Genomic DNA, 18,695 nt, shown 5'->3' with positions numbered 1-18,695 from the left:
GAGGTCGAAAAGAAGATGGAGCCACGACAGACGATCTTCAATAGATCGGAATTAAGAACTGAAAAAAAGAGGCAATGAACAGGAAAAAATAGAAAACAATTTATAAAAAAAATTGAAGCCCTGATCCCTTTTACCAATTTACTTTGATAAAACCTGCATATAGAGGTATAATAGTAATAATTAGTTTTTGTTATAGTCATAAAAATATTAATAATTAACCACAAGGTGATAACTTCTTTGTTTTAGTAATTAAGCCAAAATTCAAATAATTAGTCAAATTCAGATAACAATAATAATAATTACAAGTATATAATTATGAGAAAAAAATAATAATTTTTTTGTTGTCAACTTTTTTCAAATTTCAAGATTATAATAACTTCTACGAAAAATTAAACATTTATTTCTGGATTTTTTTTTTACTATTTCAAATATCATCAACTCTTTTTTTAAATATTAAATTTATTAGAAATAATTTTTAGGTAATTATAATTTATCTTTATTTTAAGCTATGATTAAGTATCCAGTCTCCAGATATGTTTTGTAAACAATGGCTGTAACGAATTTTCATAGACTCTCATTTCCACTTCGCATATTTATCATGACTTTTAGGCATGTAAATCGAGTTGGGGCACATAAATAGGTCTATTGCTTAAGATAAATAGTACTAGGTATCAGTACCGTGCACAAGGGAGGGGTTTTGGGGGTCAAAAACCCTCCCATTGCGTATCTGTCTACATAAATTTTAAACTAACAATATAGTCCGGTAAAGGCTACCGAACTAGCTGATGCTGCGAAACCTATTTTGAAAAAAGAGGAATCGTTGGAGAAGAATTCAGGAAAATTTTCAAAATCTTGAGGGATACCGGCAATGAATACGGCATAGAAATGCGGAAGTCAAGGTTCAAGTCATAACAGACTCTACGCTAGAATATACAGACTGATTCAGTTGAAGATTATTTGCTTTGATGAAAACTCTTGCTAGCCTTTTTGAACTAGAATATTCAATTTTGCACGATGATTTCCGTGACATTTGGGTTGACGAAGTTCAATTTTGGGAAACCGCATTGTCGGACGGGGTGCCAAAAATTCACTCGATGCACGCGATATTTGAGATATTTCAAAACATATTCCAGGTATTTAAATAGTACTAAACATGATGGGCAATTTTAATAAATTCGGGCTAATGGCTCGTTTTGCAAAATTTTTGAGTTTGCTGGAGGACATCATGTTCTGACATCAGATTGGACCTAGTTCATCGGTTGGTTAATATTTAATTTAGATCCTAAAAGTTAAGGGATAGAGTAACACAATAAATTAGAAAGTTGATCTTCATAAAAAAAAACTAACATTTTTAATTTAAAACTTTTGTCAAAAAACGTTAACTTTCGGAAAAATATGTCATTGTTGCTTTTAATCGAAAGAAAACACCGTAGCTACAGAAAAATGTGCTTTAGCCAACAGTTGTCAAAGGCAATAGAGGACAGTTGACTGTTTTTTTCATTTTACGTACGTTTTAGAATTGAAAGATCCAAAAGATAATAGGAGAAAAGTTTTTAATTGATCATAAATTTTAATACATATAGTTGTTATTTTGTTAAATGCATAATCTTGCTAGAAACACCGGGTATAATCTTCATAACATATAACTTAATTACGCATAATGTATTGAAATTATGATGATTTATTTCAATTAAATCTGTCCTTCAGGTGTCAATGGTGGGGTTGTTATACGAGTATTTTAAGAAAACATTCTAATTTTAGGAGGTTAAATACTAGTAATAACTGGAATACAAAAAAAAAATTGTATAGTACAGGCGTTAGCAGGGCTTCTGTCTTCTGTAAGTATTGATTATCCGGTCAATTTAAACATCTGCAGGTACAAAAATTCGTACCGGGTTGAAATTAGGTTGGATTGATCAAAACACCATCGTAAATTAAATCTAAAATATCCTCATCGATCCGAGATGTGGAAATTTACATGGGGTCAAATGTTACAAAAACGTGTTTTTCGGGAATTTTCAGCGAAACGGTAAATTTTATCATAAAATTAGTTCAGACAAAAATTGTAGATTAGATTATTCAATATAAAAAATGCCTCAATACTTTTTTCCTTAAGTGACACCGTTTCTGAGATATAACGATAAAGAAAAAAGACGACAGACAGACAGGCAGACAGACAACCGGAAATGGACTAATTAGGTGATTTTGTGAACACCTATACCAAAATTTTTTTCGTAGCATCAATATTTTTAAGCGTTACAAACTTGGGACTAAACTCAATATACTATGTATATTTCATATATACATGGTATAATAATTGTATAGGTACAACCTACGGCCAGAATGTTGGATGCCCTGGCTTATGCTTTATAAAGCCTTAGTATCACATACTCCAGGGTCTTTTTCTACTGTCTAGGCAAATTCATGTAATTCTTCAACTTGTATTGCTTAGAAATAATAACGAAAAGGTAGTTTTATAAATTTTGCAGCCTGGGAAAAATGGTGAGGAGAACTAACTAAGCGGTTGAGTTCCAAACCCTCAAAAATCGAGTCCTCGCGTTAAAATACATAAAAAATGATCAATATCTTGAGTAAATATTGTTCGTGACATAACACCTGTTAGCGCCTGAAGTATAAAATATTATATTGATTATATTTAAAATTAAATAATAAAAACAAATAATTATAAAAAAACATATTTATATAATTAATGATTTTGTATAATAAAAATATTTGAAATTCATAAATTTATAATTTATATAGTTTAAATCAGCCAATCAGAATCCAGACTACTACGTTCTTTATTTAATATTCTGTAAATAAGAAGAAAGTACCTTTGAACTTTCTACAAGAACCATTAACGATTTTTCTAGAATTTCTCAATTAATTTGAAATATTTATTATTTTATTTTTACGATTTTGTATCTAAGTTTTGACAAATTTCCAATATTGTGTTTTGAACTTAGAAAAAAACTTCTAAGTCGATAAATTGTAGTGAATTTTATTTTCTCCACCCTTTTTTTAATAGAATATCAATTTAACGTTTCACATCGCATCCAAAAACTGCAAAGAAACTCGGATAAATTGTATCCAATTATATTTTTAGCATACATTAGAGTCTCACAAATCTGATATTATTAAAACCAGTGGGTTCCGGATTACTGAGATTGTATGCAAAAATTCATGATAACTAAAATAACGCAATCATTTCTGAGTGAATGAACTCATACAGGCGTCGGGAGCGTTGTGCGACGAATCGCGGACAAAAGGTGTCGCATTACTGGATGTGTCGAACTGTCGAATGTTCGTAATACTTGAGACTTGAAGACATTTTTGTACTGTGGGCTTAATTTTGGGACACCCGTTTAATATTTAAATAAAAATGAATAATTTAATAACATACATTTTAAAATTTTTAATAAAAACATGGTCCAAGTGCGTGTCGTGCGCGCATAATAGGGTTCCGTATATGAGAGTAACAACAAAGAAATATTTTAACGGATTTTTCGCGCTTATATATCGTTGAATAGGTCTATAAAAGTTTAATAAAAAGTTTCAAATAATTTTTATCAGGTGAATATTTCACGAAATATAAGCTCTCGAAAATATTTAACTAATTTTAACCTAATTAACATATCATTTTTTGAAATAATTTTTTTGTTTAATGTTTTTATGGAATACTACGACACATTTTTCAGATTTATAAATCACATAGTTTAATTTTCACATGGTGCAAGTATCTCGCGAAATATTCACACAATAGAAAAATGTTCAAGGACCTATCCAACCAAATTCTACACGAAACACATAGTGAAGAGCCGTTAGATTTATACCTCGAAATCCACATACAGTCAATGAATCTTTATAAAAACAGTTCGACTGCATTATTTAAAGCTAACTTAAAGAAGTTAAAAACAAAAATTTGTGCGATCTTGCCCAGGGGTAGGAGCCACCCCATCTCGGGAGTGGAAAAGTTTATGTAAAAAATGACAACGGGAATTGATATAGTAAAAAATTCTAAGCAAAAAGTGTCATTGAAACATGTTTCGAAAAGTCAATACTTTTCGAGTTATTGTCGATTGAAATTCAGAGTCTTTAACGTTTTTGACGTTGTGTGTTTTGAGATTTTTTTAAACTTGATTTTTGTAATACAGGAGGACATGACGAAATTAAAAAAGACCCTTTTTTTTATCTTTGATAACGGAACCCTAACAAGTTTTGTTGTGTTTACATTTAACCACAAATTATTTGGTTATGCAATAATATAAGAACTTGACCATCAAGTTAATGAATGATTTCATATTGCAATAGCTGCCATTACTCTAAATTCATTAAAGAATTTTTAAATATATTTTGATACTTAATCTCCAGCTCAAATTCTATTTACACAAACTAGATTTTTGTTCTATGCCGCAATGTTCATTATCCTTAAATATGAGGAAACTTTTTAAAAAATCTCCTGTATATACGTTTTTTATTTGAATCTTACGAGGTGATTAATTATTAAATTCAAGGTAATCCAGTACCTACAGTAACCTAATCATGGTTAATTTTTCGCAAATCATAATTTATTTACCAAGCATATTATAATGGAAAAAAAAAATACACTTACCATTTGCTCTTCCTGGCCATAATTGAGATAATGGCTGGGTATTGATACATTATTTTCATCTTTTTCGGTTGCAGTTATATCAAATGATTTGTTGTTGGTGACGGAATATTTATTTACTGAAAAACAAAACAATTATTTAATTTTTTTAATGATCATGGAAAAATAAAAAATTCGAAGCGCGGGAGCTGCGTTACCTAAGCGAATTCTCACAGAGATAAACATTTTAAAAAAACACATTTTCTTAAAATCGAATATTTAAACTTTTCAAGAATTTATAAGAGCAAGAGTACTTTTTTGCTTAAAACTGATAAAAAAGTATAAAAATATTTTTTATTTTTAAAAAATTCAAAATTTTGTACTTTAGTCGCAAATTTGGCAAAAACGAATCCCACGCGCGAGTCACGATTAGAATCTGATTTTTCTTTATTACTAAACTCTTTTATCAATCCTGATAGCTTCACAATGGGTTCACAATTTTTTATACAATGCGTTCAGTATGTCTGGGTGGTTTTTTTTACTAACCCCCGGCTAAAAAGAGGGGTATTAAAAGGTTAACGTGTCTGTTTATCAGTGTGTCTGTCTGTGGCATTGTGGCTCCTAAACGGATGAAACGATTTTGATTTTTTGTTTTGTTTGGAAGGTAGTTTGATTGAGAGTGTTCTATGTTTCAGGTACGAGTTCCAGGTTCCGTATCCGAACCTAACTAGAAAAGGGGATGATGATCTTCAAACGGCTGATTTTCTTGAACTAAGAACACTAGAGATCAAAATATTTTCAGTTCACAAAAATCAAAATCGGTTCACCCGTTTTGGAGCTACGATACCACAGATGAATTGATCCGATCTGATTTTGCGTTGAGGGTTTTTAATTTATGAGTTATCCATTATTTCACATTTATGAAAATGATTGTGAAATAACAGAATTTATTACCTTAAAAAATAAAATTAACGAAATTTTAAAATTTATGGAGTAGATGAACACTAGCATGAAGACAAAGAAAATTCTAAAATATTTAATATACAGAATGTTTTCTAAGTAAGTACAAAAATTTAAGAACATATACTTTTCTTAAGTCGATTTTATGAAAAAAAATTATTATGGGCAGATATTAGCAAGCGTTCCGTTTACAAGGTGCGGTTAATAACAGTCCATCCTGTACGAACGCTACTTGTAAAATTAATGCAATAGTATTAAAGCAATAAAATCAAAGAAAAAAGCAGTTTTCCCATAGGAAATTTCTCCCAAAGTGGTGATATCAAAACAAATGTTAAATTCGATTGAAAATAAATCTTTTAATAACGCAATATTAGAAAAATTGGTTTTTATTATAACATATTTTTTACATGAATGGCAAATTATTTTATTTGTTCTAACAACTATTAAGCAACCACTCGATCTAAGACCAAATCAAAATTTATCCTAAAACTTAAATTTTCTAACAACTTTACATAACTAATTTCAGCTCATTTGAACAAAAGGTCCAATCTCATCTCCAAAAACCCAAAAATTATACTTTGGGGGTCATGAAATGAATTTATAACACATCTCTAGCCTTCCCCGTCGACCTTCGATACAGTACTTAAGCCTATATTTTAGGGGAAAATATGACCAAAAAAGATGCTTTTTTCTTAAAACTTGACCATCTTAAAAACGAAGTGTTTGCGGACATGTTTTTATGATTTGTAAGGCATATATTTGACTGGAAAATAAACTTACTACTTATTTAGAAAACACTTTGTACATATAAATTTTTATGATCATTTCGAAATTTAATGATACATGGCTATACCCTAATGATAATAACATAAACTATTGTTTAATTGAGTTTTTGCAACTTAACTAATGATCAAAATTTCCAGTATCTTGCCACACATGTCACTCAGTCAACAATCTCAAAGTTTCAATACATTTTTTCCTCACTATGAATCATAAAGATATTTTCAAAATTTCGGTTTGGATTTTCCGACCCATTACTATAGCTTCTTTTACTAGGAAGTAAAAACTAAAACAATATTTGAAAAACCCGAGCGCTTAATAATACATCGAAATTTTGTTCTAAAAATAATTTAAGAGGAGAATAATGAATACTTATAAAAAAGACATCCAGAGGGTGTCTAGCGAATTTGGGAAAGTAAAATTTAAGGACATTTCAAGGATTTCCAGGACTGAAAATATTGTTTCTTTAAAGACACTTTTTTAATTAACAAGTGAAAACAATCAATTGACTGAATTAATTGTTGAAATACCATGTATAGACAGTCTTGATTACTCTATCACATTAAACATACATATATATCACACATACATAACTGATATCCTCATATAATACATACTGTACAATTTTGGCCTAATTTGCGCCCTCACGGGTAAACAGTGATGTTTACGAAAAAAATATTTCAAACAAAAGTTGTTTATTTTTTTATAAGAAATATTTTTTACATATACACTTTTGTACGGACCCAAGACCCCATTGACCTATGTTGCTCATTTACGAACTCGATCTCACTTTTTACGTCCTGAGCACGCTATACAAATTTCAGCTTGATATCTTTTTTCGGTTTTGAGTTATCGTGTTGACAGACAGACGGACAGACGGGCAGACAGACAGATGAACAGACAACCGAAAATGGACTAATTAGGTAATTTTATAAACACCTGTGCCAAAATTTTGTTCATAGCATCAATATTTTTAAGCGTTACAGACTAAACTTAGTATACCTTGCATATTACATATATGCATGATATAAAAAGAATTAATTTACTTATTTATTTTAAATTTACACTTATAAAGAAAAAGAAACATTTGCCGGAATGTGTATACGTTAAAAAGATCACAAAAACGAAATGATTAGTACGAGCATCAAGGCAATTTTAGATTTAGGCTTGAAATTATTTGTACATTATTTTCAACTTTGAGGATGAATTTTTTTCCTATGCTTCAAAATAATATTAGTTTAAGTACAAAATTACACATTATCAAGGATGCGAAAAAAAATCAAAAACATTTCAAATTTTTTAAGGACCGTTAGACACTCTGCCATCAATTCCAAAATATTCTTAACCTAACTGAATAGATAAACCATTCAAGTATGCTCTTCAAATATACATTAAAGTTTACTCTTCTAATTGTCAAAAGGTCGTAGAGAATATCATGCTTTTACCGTATGAATAAATAATTAAATACTGGTATTTTGACTTTCCTTATTATATGACTAATAAGAAACATCACTGAATTAATAAGGAAAACAAATATTTTGTACGTATATTTTTATAAAAACAATTTTTTGTTATGTTTTTTTTTTTTTTTTTTTGAGACACGTGTAAATCGAGGACAAATTTATATCCAATAATTTCCCCAAAATTAATAATTAAAAAAAAAATTATTTTTACTCTAATCATGTTATAATTGCTGAGAGAACATTTATTTTGTTTTAATTAATTTACAATTAGTTTTTAAAGTTTGTCCCAAGTTTGTAAAGTTTGTGTTAGTTTTAGTCCCAAGTTTGTAACGCTTAGAAATATTGATGCTACAAACTTTGGTATAGGTGTTCATAAAATCACCTTATTAGTCCATTTTCGTTTGTCCGTCCATCTTTCTGTGAGCACGATAACTCAAAAACAAAAAGAATTATCGAGCTGAAATTATTAAAAAGTTTTGAGAACGTATGGCTTTGAATTCACAAACGAGCAAAATAGGTTTGAATTTTAGTATAATGGGCCCATAGGACAAATCTTTTGAACATCCCTTCTTTTAAATACTAAAAATGTTCCTTACTTAAAAATAAACAATTTTTGAAACATTTCTTCGAAAATATGTTTGTTATCCAGTGATGGTCCAAATTAGGGTAAAACTTAACTTTTCTTTTCCTCAAAAACTATAAAAGATAGAGAGTTGAATTTGTAGATAGCTTCAAATATTGAGTATATTTATTTCAATTTCATACTAAACCCATCCGGTAATAACGGGGTCAAAAATGTCAGTTTTCGAAACAAAAAAATTAGCTTTAAAATTCGTTTCAAAGCATGTAGATTCAAAAAACCCCTGTAGTGGGTAACACGGATTTATGTATAGTTGGTTCTGTATAGTTTTCTGTAAGATGACGCAATACAGACAGATATATACATCTGAATTTTAAAACTGAGACAGGTTTCTCATCAAGTTGCAGCTCAATTTGCGAACTGCGTAATCTGACCTTTGGCAAAAGGTATATTAAAAGTTATTTATTATTATTATTATTATTTTTTTTTTAATTGTTTAATTTATAATTTCAACACTATTAATTGAGTTTCTTAATTTTAGCTTTTTGTTTTAATAAATTTTTAATAATTTATTCACCTTTTGTTATAATAAACTATAAAGCACAATGACCGGTTAAGTTGCCGGTTAAGTTTCAAAATTTTTTAGAATATTTGTTATGTTGTTCAAAATGACTTATACGTTAATTCGTTTGAATATTCACTTTGGACCTTGAAGTAGGTCCATTTTCATTTTAATAATTCAAAAAGTTTCTCTGATATGTTTGTATGTTCTACTCGAAAATATTCTATATTTTATGGGAATTGGGTCTCAGTCAAATTTACTAATATTGCGAGATTTTGTTGATCCTGGCATCCTCATCAAAAGTGACAATGGTAAATTGAAAAATGATAAGACACAAAAAGTTCTTAGAATAGTCAAAAAAATAAATTTCAATCGCTTTTAAATAATATAGTTGATCATAATCATAACTTTCAAACATAAAAATCACAAACTTTCAGCATAAAAATGCGAATTTTTTTATAACGCTTATATCTTAAAATCTCAAAAAAGGTGAGAGACGTGAAAAGATCCAAGAGACAAAAATTGTTTGATACAACAAGTTTGAAGTCAAATATTTGATCGAAACCACGCAATAATCGTTAATGTGGGCAATATCAAATTGAGGTTTTGTTTTTTCTCAATCACTTGTATCTCAAAAACGGTGAGTTTTAGGAAAAAAATTTCATGAGAAAAAAAAAATGCTTAGAATACCGCAAAATATAAGATAAAATGACTGTTATCTCAAATTTCATGTTTTTTCAGCAGAATTAGTTTGGGCGAACTTCTAAGCGCGCGCGCTTAATAAAAGCACACTTTCTAATCAATATGACTTTGTTCTATACACTCATACGAACATTTTGAGCCGGGTCCCATAAAAAGTCATATTCTTCCATAGAATTGCAACCTTAATATTTACATTTCCGTGAGTTGCTTGGGAAATATTTGTTCACTGTTTGTCGCATTGTAAATATATTATGCGACCTTTATGTTCGTTGAATAGGTCGTGTGGCGTTCACACCATTATTTTTAACATTTATTAATGGTATGATTGAATATGCCATTCTAGAATGTGTCTTAACGATTATTAACTTGTAAAATATTTGCCCCTAATAATTTAAGTATGTATGTGGCAAAGTAAAGCAGATTGATTACAATATTAAAGTAGACAGAATACAGATTAATAGAATATGTTGTTATCCTATTAATTAATTCATGCATAAGGTTTATTTAAAAAAAATCAATCACCTTGAATTAGTTTCAATATTTATTGCTGATATTTATTCAACTAATGAAATATTTCCTGTTATTTTCAATGATATGAAATGGGAAGGGAATTAGGTTGTTGTGTATAGGATGGTTCACACAAAATGTCAAATCTAATTATTACATTCAATAAGGTATTTTTACTATTTGTCCAAAACTGTTTTTAAATATTCGCACATAATTTAGGTACACATGAGATGGTGTATGACAATCGACAAGAATTAAGTGCCTTTCGATATATAATATTACACTAGCAGTCCCGGCCACACGTTGCTGTGGCTAAGGTTCTTGTTATATTACATTGTAGTAAACTATTCAAGGGGAACAGTAGAAGGACATCAGTCATGAAGACCGTAACACGTGGCCGGCTATGCTAACACCAAAAATTGTAAAAATAAGAACAATTGAATTTCACTGTATTAAGATTTTTACAAAATAAATTTAGGTTATACCTTAGTCTCAGCAACACGTGGTGGTTATGCTATTAAATTGTAGCTTATATGAAACGTTTGTATTTTTAACATAGCGCCATCTATTGAATACTACAAATATTGAATCCAGTCAACAGATATCGCCATCTGTTAGAATCGTTTGGTGCCAACAGATAATTGTGACAGTCAAATAATAGACAAATAATTTGCAATAAAATAATATTGCGACTATAAATTGAGATGTAAGCTATCCTACCTTTCAAGTTGGATCAAATTGCACACGGTGTGCAAATCAAATTAAAAACCGGTTCAGTAGTTTAGGAGTCGATAGCAGACAAACAACGTGACACGTAATTTTTATATATAAAGTTGCACAGAGGAGTATTTATACCAAAAATCCGGACAAAAGTCAGAAAATAAACTTTTTTTTTGCATTGAATGTTGTTTTTTGGTGTAGTTAGATAACCACTCCATCACAAACAGATCACTTGAATTGCCTTAACCTCGCCCCCGCCTGTTTTGTAAGCCGCAATCGTTCTGCTCTTACGGATGCATGTTATTATTGTTGTTGCTCTCGATTTACCGATTTATTCAATTAACGGTTACTGTGTTTGTTATTGCAATTAAGTAAGGATTTTTTTATATTGAAGGCGAAGGTTTGTGCTTTATGTATTAGTATTTAATGTTAATGTTTCTATTAATATAATTAAATATTTGTGATTCATATTTGCTCTTAAAAAGGTAACATTTTTCATTAAGTTTATCAAACTCAAAGCTTTTTGTTTATGTGCCCCTTCTTGCCCGGTAAACTTTTTTGTAACACGGCAAAGTATTCTATAACATGTTTATGAAAAAAATCTTGCGTGAACATGCGCCACATATTATTTTTTAGTGTACTTAATTTATATAAAAATAAAAAAATAAAAACATACAAGTAATTAATAACAGGTTATGATAATTTTATGGAAAAATTTATTGTGTTTATAATTATTGATTAATTAATAAAGCAATTAATATTTGTGTTATTATTTCTAATAGCATAGATGCTAAATATTAATGAAAAAAATTTATTTAACTCGGAACTGAATAAATAATTCTGTTTTTATTTTTTATTTTTAACTCTTATTTGGAATTTTTTTCGTAGTATAGTGGGGGGTGAAAAATGTTTGCTAGTGTTACCTTAGTATGTGTACTGCAGAAAATAAAAAGTTATAGAACTTTGAAATTTCTTGGTCTATGAAATACTATCGTTACTCGAGATTTGTTATGTCTCTCTGATTTTTATTAGTAGCAAAAATATTTTAAAAACATAATGCAATTTTGGTTTTGGTTTAATTAAGACCTTGACGTGTCTAAAGCTTGGGTTAAAACATAACAAATACCAAAGGCAGTATTTTTAGGGTAGATTAAAAAAAACTTAAACTTTTTTGCTTATAGGCTAATAGAATTACGAATTGTACATGTTGTTGTTGGTTACAGGTCAGAAGTGGTTTTAATGTATTGTGGGGGGTACTCACATAATGGACCTGTCGAGTCCGCTCACCCGGAACCTTGGGACTGGAGTTATTAAGCAAATTTTTTGTTTTCTTGTAAGCGATATAACTCTTAAATGGTGCACTGTAGGATACTGGTGCTCTGGAACCTTTTGTTCGTTAGATTTTTTTCTAGAACTTCGAATGAAAAAAAAAAACCAAAAAATAATTTTTTTGGTTGCAAATTTTTTCGAAAAAATGCCGAGAAAACGCTATGTTTCAAACGAATTTATTTGCTTGCAAATATAATTGTTTTAAAAAAATTACCCCTATATCTTGTAGCTGATAACTCAAAGAACAAAATTAGCTTTGAAACGTTTCATTTGATATAATAGTTTTTGCACCAATCCATTTTGCACTTAAAAAAAGTGATTGACTTTGAGCAGGCCGCAAGGTCTGAGATTTTATCCGATCGCAATCTCAATGACGGGAATCAAAAGAGCAAAATGTCAATTTTATTTAGCAATTTTGTTGAATATACCCATATTCAATATTAACTACAGTTACAGCGGTTTAAGAAATGCAAAAATTCCTTAGTTGCAAAATTGATTTTCTCAACGAATTTCAACTTAACGAGATGCAGTTTTAAAATTACTAAATTTTTTTCCTAATAAAAAGAAGGAATCTACAATGGAGATAGAAGCTTGCGTGCGTGTAATATCCATATTTGTAGAATTTTTTAATAAAAAAATTTCGACATTTTTTTATCAAGTAAAAAATAAAGTAAAAGTATAAATTATACCTATTACCTACAAGAATTATCATTTATTAATTTTTCATACATGGTAAGGCGGGTCAAGGATTTTCTTCATTTATCTTTTTAAATGAATGAATTGAAATTAAAATAAAATAAATAAATAAAAAAGTTTATTAATTTATTTTAATTTATTTAACCACAACCACACACATTTGATAGGTATATAAATAATAAACATGTGAATATTTACTAAACAATAAATTCTTACACACGTGTTAATCTTGCCACAATAGGCGTTTATAATTTTTCTGAACATTAAAATCAAACTGACAGGAAAGGAAAATTGGAAAATCGTTTTAACGATTTTCCGGGGGTTGCGTTGTGGAAAATGAAATATTTCGAACTTTTCCGTTAATTTGACTTTAATTCGAGTAGATTGGTGAAAATCCAATCATTCTAGCATGTATAGAACAGCAAATTTTGGATGGTTTTTGGCGAGCTCTCTTAAGAAATTATAATCAAGCATTTAAAATGTAACTAAGCCAAAAATTTTTGCGGGGTTGAGTAAGCTTTACACTACAAATAAAAATTTTATAAATATTAAAAAGCAGATTTTTTCATGGGTTTTTTGAGGGATGAAAATCGTAAAAATCACGTTTTTCAAAGTTTACGAATTTTTTACTCGAAAACTGGAGAGTTTAGAGAAAAATGTAACATTTTTTAAAAATTTTGATCCCAATTATATGATTAAAAAATTTTCCGAAGCGATTCGTTCAATATTACTATTTGTTTTAAAAAAATTTGTGTAAATAAGTAATATCCTACCCGATTACCCACTGGCAACCTGCACTTTTACGTTCATGAGCATGTTTTAAACGGGATCCTGCAAAAATTTCCCATGAGAAAATTAATCATGCTCAATGACGGATTTTACCGGGACTATAATCTGATACATTTTAATATATTGACATATCGCATAGCGTCAAGTATTCCTTGACCTCAAATATGTGTATATAAATAACAAGTTTACGATCTTAAGTGATGATACGCTTATATATTAAAATGTCGAGGTAAGCGAAGGAGGATGTGGGTCCTATCAAAAATTGTTGACCTAGAATCTGATTAGTATCAACCTGATATAAAATTTAATGATTGAATCCTACTAGCGGCCTTAATACTAAGAAGAAGGTCATTTTAATTCTAAATGGAAATGTCCTTAAGTTTTATTTTTATGATATTCACAAAATACAAACAATATAGATTGACGATAAACATTCAAAGCAATTTTATTTTCCTATGTATTTCAATGACACATAGTTGGCTATAATAGGGAATATTCATGAAATTTAAATTTGGTTCAAATATTTTTCTTCCGTAACTTTAATGACTGGACATTTGAACTGAACCATTATTTTAGTAATTAATATCTTTTTAATTACTTAAAATTAATTAATAAAAGTACAAATTCAGTGAGGGCATTTAATAATTTTTGTCATTAAATGAAAATGAAAAGATCTTTACCTAATGTTTATATGAACTCGTTACCTTATTTTCATGAAAAAAATCTCAGATGAAATCCAAAAAAATTTTTATTATTTTTTTTTAAATTTTTGTTTCAAACTTTTTTATATCTTGAAAACAAAAAGTCTCCGACCGTATGCTTATATGCAATTTTTTCCTTATTTATGGACAATGAATAATGCCCAAAATTATTTTGCAATATTAATAGGATACCATTTATATAAAGGCACAAGGGATCCAACAAGAGCAAAATCCATTTTGTGCTAAATGGAAATTATAGTGCAAATTAATTTTCAATTTTCAGTCTCCAGATATCTAATGACCACCTATTTTCTAGACACAATATGATTTTTTGCCCATTGTTACTATATTTGCATATCTATTTATGGGGTTCCAAATTTTTTTCTACGAGTAACTACAGCTAAAATATAAACAAATTTTGTAATCAATCAATTATCTGGTACAAATATGCATATCGACTTATGCATTCAAAAACTAATCTTAAAATCAAACATAATCTATATCACGTTTATAAGTAATGTTATTTTAAATAAATATTTTTTTACAGAGAATGTTTGTAAATTTTGTTAATTTATGTAAATATGAAAATTTTTTGTACTAATATAATTAGCTTATTACTTTCATTATCAGCTATTTTACTAATTTTAACAGTCAAATTCATGGTCATTTTATCAAACTTCTTGGTTATTATTATTTATTATTATTATTAATGTCAAAATACACGGTAAGAAATGCATGGCGTTTATTACTAAGTCTTACTAATTAGTCGCGGAAACAATAAAAAGCTTAAAGTAAAAAATGCTGGATGTGTAGGCGCACATCTTACGCGGACATTAAACGTGACTTAGGTTTTCAAGATCACTCTACGCCATAACTGGCAATCGATAGATGAACACTTTAAATTAGAAAGTTGTTATTGATTAAGTAACATTTTTTGTTCGAAACATTTTTCCGCAAACTGTACAGTTAGGCAAAAACAAATTGAAAAGTTTTACCCTAAATTGCTTTTTCGCATCAAATTTGTTATTTTGTATAATTGTTTTTGCGAAATTCAGGCCCTCTTCGAAAAAATTTGTCCAATAAATTCAATAAAAAGAGTGCGTTTTTCTATAAAAGCCATTTTAGTTCGAATTGAACGAACAAAGCGCACAAAAAGCTAGATTTTTGGTATCAATTACTGTCTAAACAATTCGATTTACAAAAAAATGTTTGCTTATTTATAAAGAACAACTTTCGAATTTAAAGCGTTCGTCTGATGTTTGTCAGTTATGAATCAGAGTGAGGTTTTAATTTTTAACCTCAAAACTTAGATCCCATTCGACGCCGGCATAAGATGTGCCCCTTTGAAACTAATATTTTTCGTTTGAAGAATTTTTCTCGATTAAATTTATCGAGTTTCAAGCATATGTCTACTTAAATTCACCTGTATATGTTATGTAAAGGGCGGAAAATATTATTTTTGCCCGCTCCGGATCTAGCTATTTTTGAAAATAGCTAGATCGAACCGTGAAAATTCATTACTCGGGGGTTTTTGGGATCGTTAAATACGAATATCGGCTCAAATGCTATAGTTGGCCACATGTAAAATAATCTATGCTTAAAATTTTATAGCAATTGAAAATCATCGAGACCATACAGTAGTCCGTTTCCACCTTTTTTTGCATATCGGCAAAAATTTTCTTATCGTGTACAAAATTAATGAATTATTATTACTGCACATTCAGTCATAATTATGTGAAAATTTTAGTTATTGATAATAAATTACTTCACGTAATGTACGTATTATCACCACAACGTGTTTTCTTTTTAAATTGTAAACAGTATAAAATAAAATTTTTCTAGAATCAGAATTATTTAAGTGATAAACAGAATTAATGATAATTGCCATTTTTTCCATGTCGACAAACAATTTTTTTTTAATCACGACATCATTTTTTTAATTTTTTTTTTTTTGCTAAGATCCAGACGATAGCGACATCTTTACTGAAAAAGAATTTTTCAAATTTTATTTGCTTCAAACCATTACAAGTGCTGGAATCGATAATGTTAAAAAAAAATTTAATCCGTAAGTTTAAACAGATCGGTATTCGAACTTTTCCTAAAACGATCCTAAGAATATTTGTTTTCTCAAGAACTACCTGAAGCTTCTAAGAAATTATTGATATTATTTTCTATAATAATAATTACCTCCTTTTAATTGGAACAATAAATACAATTGTTTTGAAAAATATCATAATCAATTATTTGAGTAAATATTTTTTATTTAATTACGATATTTACTTTATTTTGCTTGTTTTAATTTTATAATTCCACGAATTGAAAAAAAATTAACAAAATTACTGGTGTGTTAATTAAATTATTTCAATTTACACTACAAAACATTTATTACGTAGTACCTACTATAGCAATAGTATCATCCAATCGATCATTTGAACTTGAATTGTTTGGATGAGTCAAACATTCATTTTATAAGGTCATTCATTATTTTTATTGAATTACTTAATTATTATTAAGAATGAAGATTTGGTTAAGAGTTTTTTAGATGAAATTTTATTTTGAAATCATATAAATATAAAATATACTAAATTAAATTACCTACCTTTTTTAAAAAAAATTCTTTTTTGTATCACCAACCGTTTATGACTTATACGACTATGATGATTTACTTATTGACTATTTGACCGATATCTCTTCTAATATTTGTATAAACAATGAAATGCTAATAACTTAGCTTTTAAATCTATAAATTTTTTTAAATTTTTACTTTAAACTTTTCTTTCTAAAATTATTATAACGCGAAGTTATAACGCGTTTAATGTTGGAACCACCGCGTGCTAGATTAATAAAAAAGAAGTATACGTAGTATAATTGTAAAAATTCAATAAATTTATGAAAAAAATTAGTGTTAGTGACATAATTAGCACTAAATAATTTGCCTTCTTACCTGCAAAAGCAGTCCCCAACCCTTGAAATTTAAAAGTTTAAAAAAAAAAACTCACTAAAAAGATAGGAAATTTAATTATCTACAAAAAAGGATATTACCAGTCTTGGCTTAAAGTGCACGGTTATAGGATTATAGGCCGTAACAGTTTTTCTTAAAATGCCGGCACTTCTCCGCTTCAAATTTGTAAGGATTTTGTGTATTTTCATTCAATACGTTGTAATAGACCTATTTTTTATTAAAAAATAGGTCTATTACAAGAAACTCCTGTAAATTAGTGCAGGAAAAAATTTTCAATTATTTGTAGCTGTAAAGCGATATTGAACGTGTAATATCTTTATATTTAAAAGTTAAGTTATTATCATTTTCTCATTTAAACAAATATTAGAAGAGATATTAGTCAAATAATCAAGAAGTAAATCGTCTCGTATTAGTCATAAACGGTAAGTGATACAAAAAAATGGTAGGTAATGGAATTGTCTACAATAAAAGTTATTACCATTTTTGGTCTAAAGTGTACGGTTATGGAGATATAGATTAAAACGGTTTTCCTTAAAATGGAGACATTTACCCCGCCTATTTTTGTAAGGATTTTGTTAATTTACATTCAATACCTACGTGATACTGAACCTATTTAAATACAAAAATAACTCCTGTAATTTAGTGCAGAAATAAATTCTCTGTAGTCTGAAATAACTCACCAAGGTGATATTTTTCCGTAATAAATGTGGTTTAAACAAACAATTAACTTATTAGGATAGTTGGTACTTACCTTTATCAAAATGCTCATCCGTACGGTCAATCATAACGTTTTAATTGCTTATATTTCGATTTATTTTTATTAAAATTTGTTCAAGCAAATCTGCAAAAAATAACCACAAATTAATTTTAACCAAAATAAAAAACTTTTAACAAAGCAGAGTAAGTAACTGAAAATTAAGTAGTATAGAGGAGGCACTAGTAGGCACTAGGGTTCCACGTTTGAAAAATTCTGCCACAGTATTTCTTCTGAGATGCTTATTTGGGCATTATGAAGAATAAAAAATGCATATAACCAATGGAAAACTGAGTGTCGCTATCGAAGCAGGGGTGAGAAAATTTAGCCTGAGTGATAGTACAAATACACCCATATAAAACACTGCGGTAAAACATTAAAACAAAGAGACACATTTTTTCACAATTCCCGAATTCCAAATTGCAGAACACAGAAAATCCTCAAACATATACATATTTTTTCACGATCCTCGAATTTAAAAGGTCTTTAATTACTCTATATCTAACTAAGTAATAATTTATCGAGTTAGTTTCCATTTAGTTAGTTTCGAGCTAGTGCATTCATTTAATTATACTTACTTTAGTTGCATTCTTGATTTGTTC

General features: G+C 28.7%; 1 protein-coding gene across 1 annotated transcript in view; it reads right to left on the bottom strand.

The window, feature by feature from the left end:
- Positions 1-18,695, bottom strand: part of LOC123297444 (polyamine-transporting ATPase 13A3-like) — a 56,362-nt gene that overhangs the window by 13,930 nt on the left and 23,737 nt on the right. The window contains exons 2-3 of the mRNA XM_044879107.1: positions 18,091-18,180; positions 4,613-4,728 (exon numbers count right to left, since the gene is read on the bottom strand). Coding sequence (XP_044735042.1) covers positions 4,613-4,728; positions 18,091-18,124 — 150 coding nt within the window. The 5' untranslated portion in view covers positions 18,125-18,180. The remainder of the gene's footprint in view (positions 1-4,612; positions 4,729-18,090; positions 18,181-18,695) is intronic.

Source organism: Chrysoperla carnea, chromosome 4 (genome assembly GCF_905475395.1).
Source record: "Chrysoperla carnea chromosome 4, inChrCarn1.1, whole genome shotgun sequence".
Classification (NCBI taxonomy): Eukaryota; Metazoa; Arthropoda; class Insecta; order Neuroptera; family Chrysopidae; genus Chrysoperla; species Chrysoperla carnea.
Note: the sequence above shows the minus strand (reverse complement) of the source record. Positions and strands in the feature narration are given on the sequence as shown.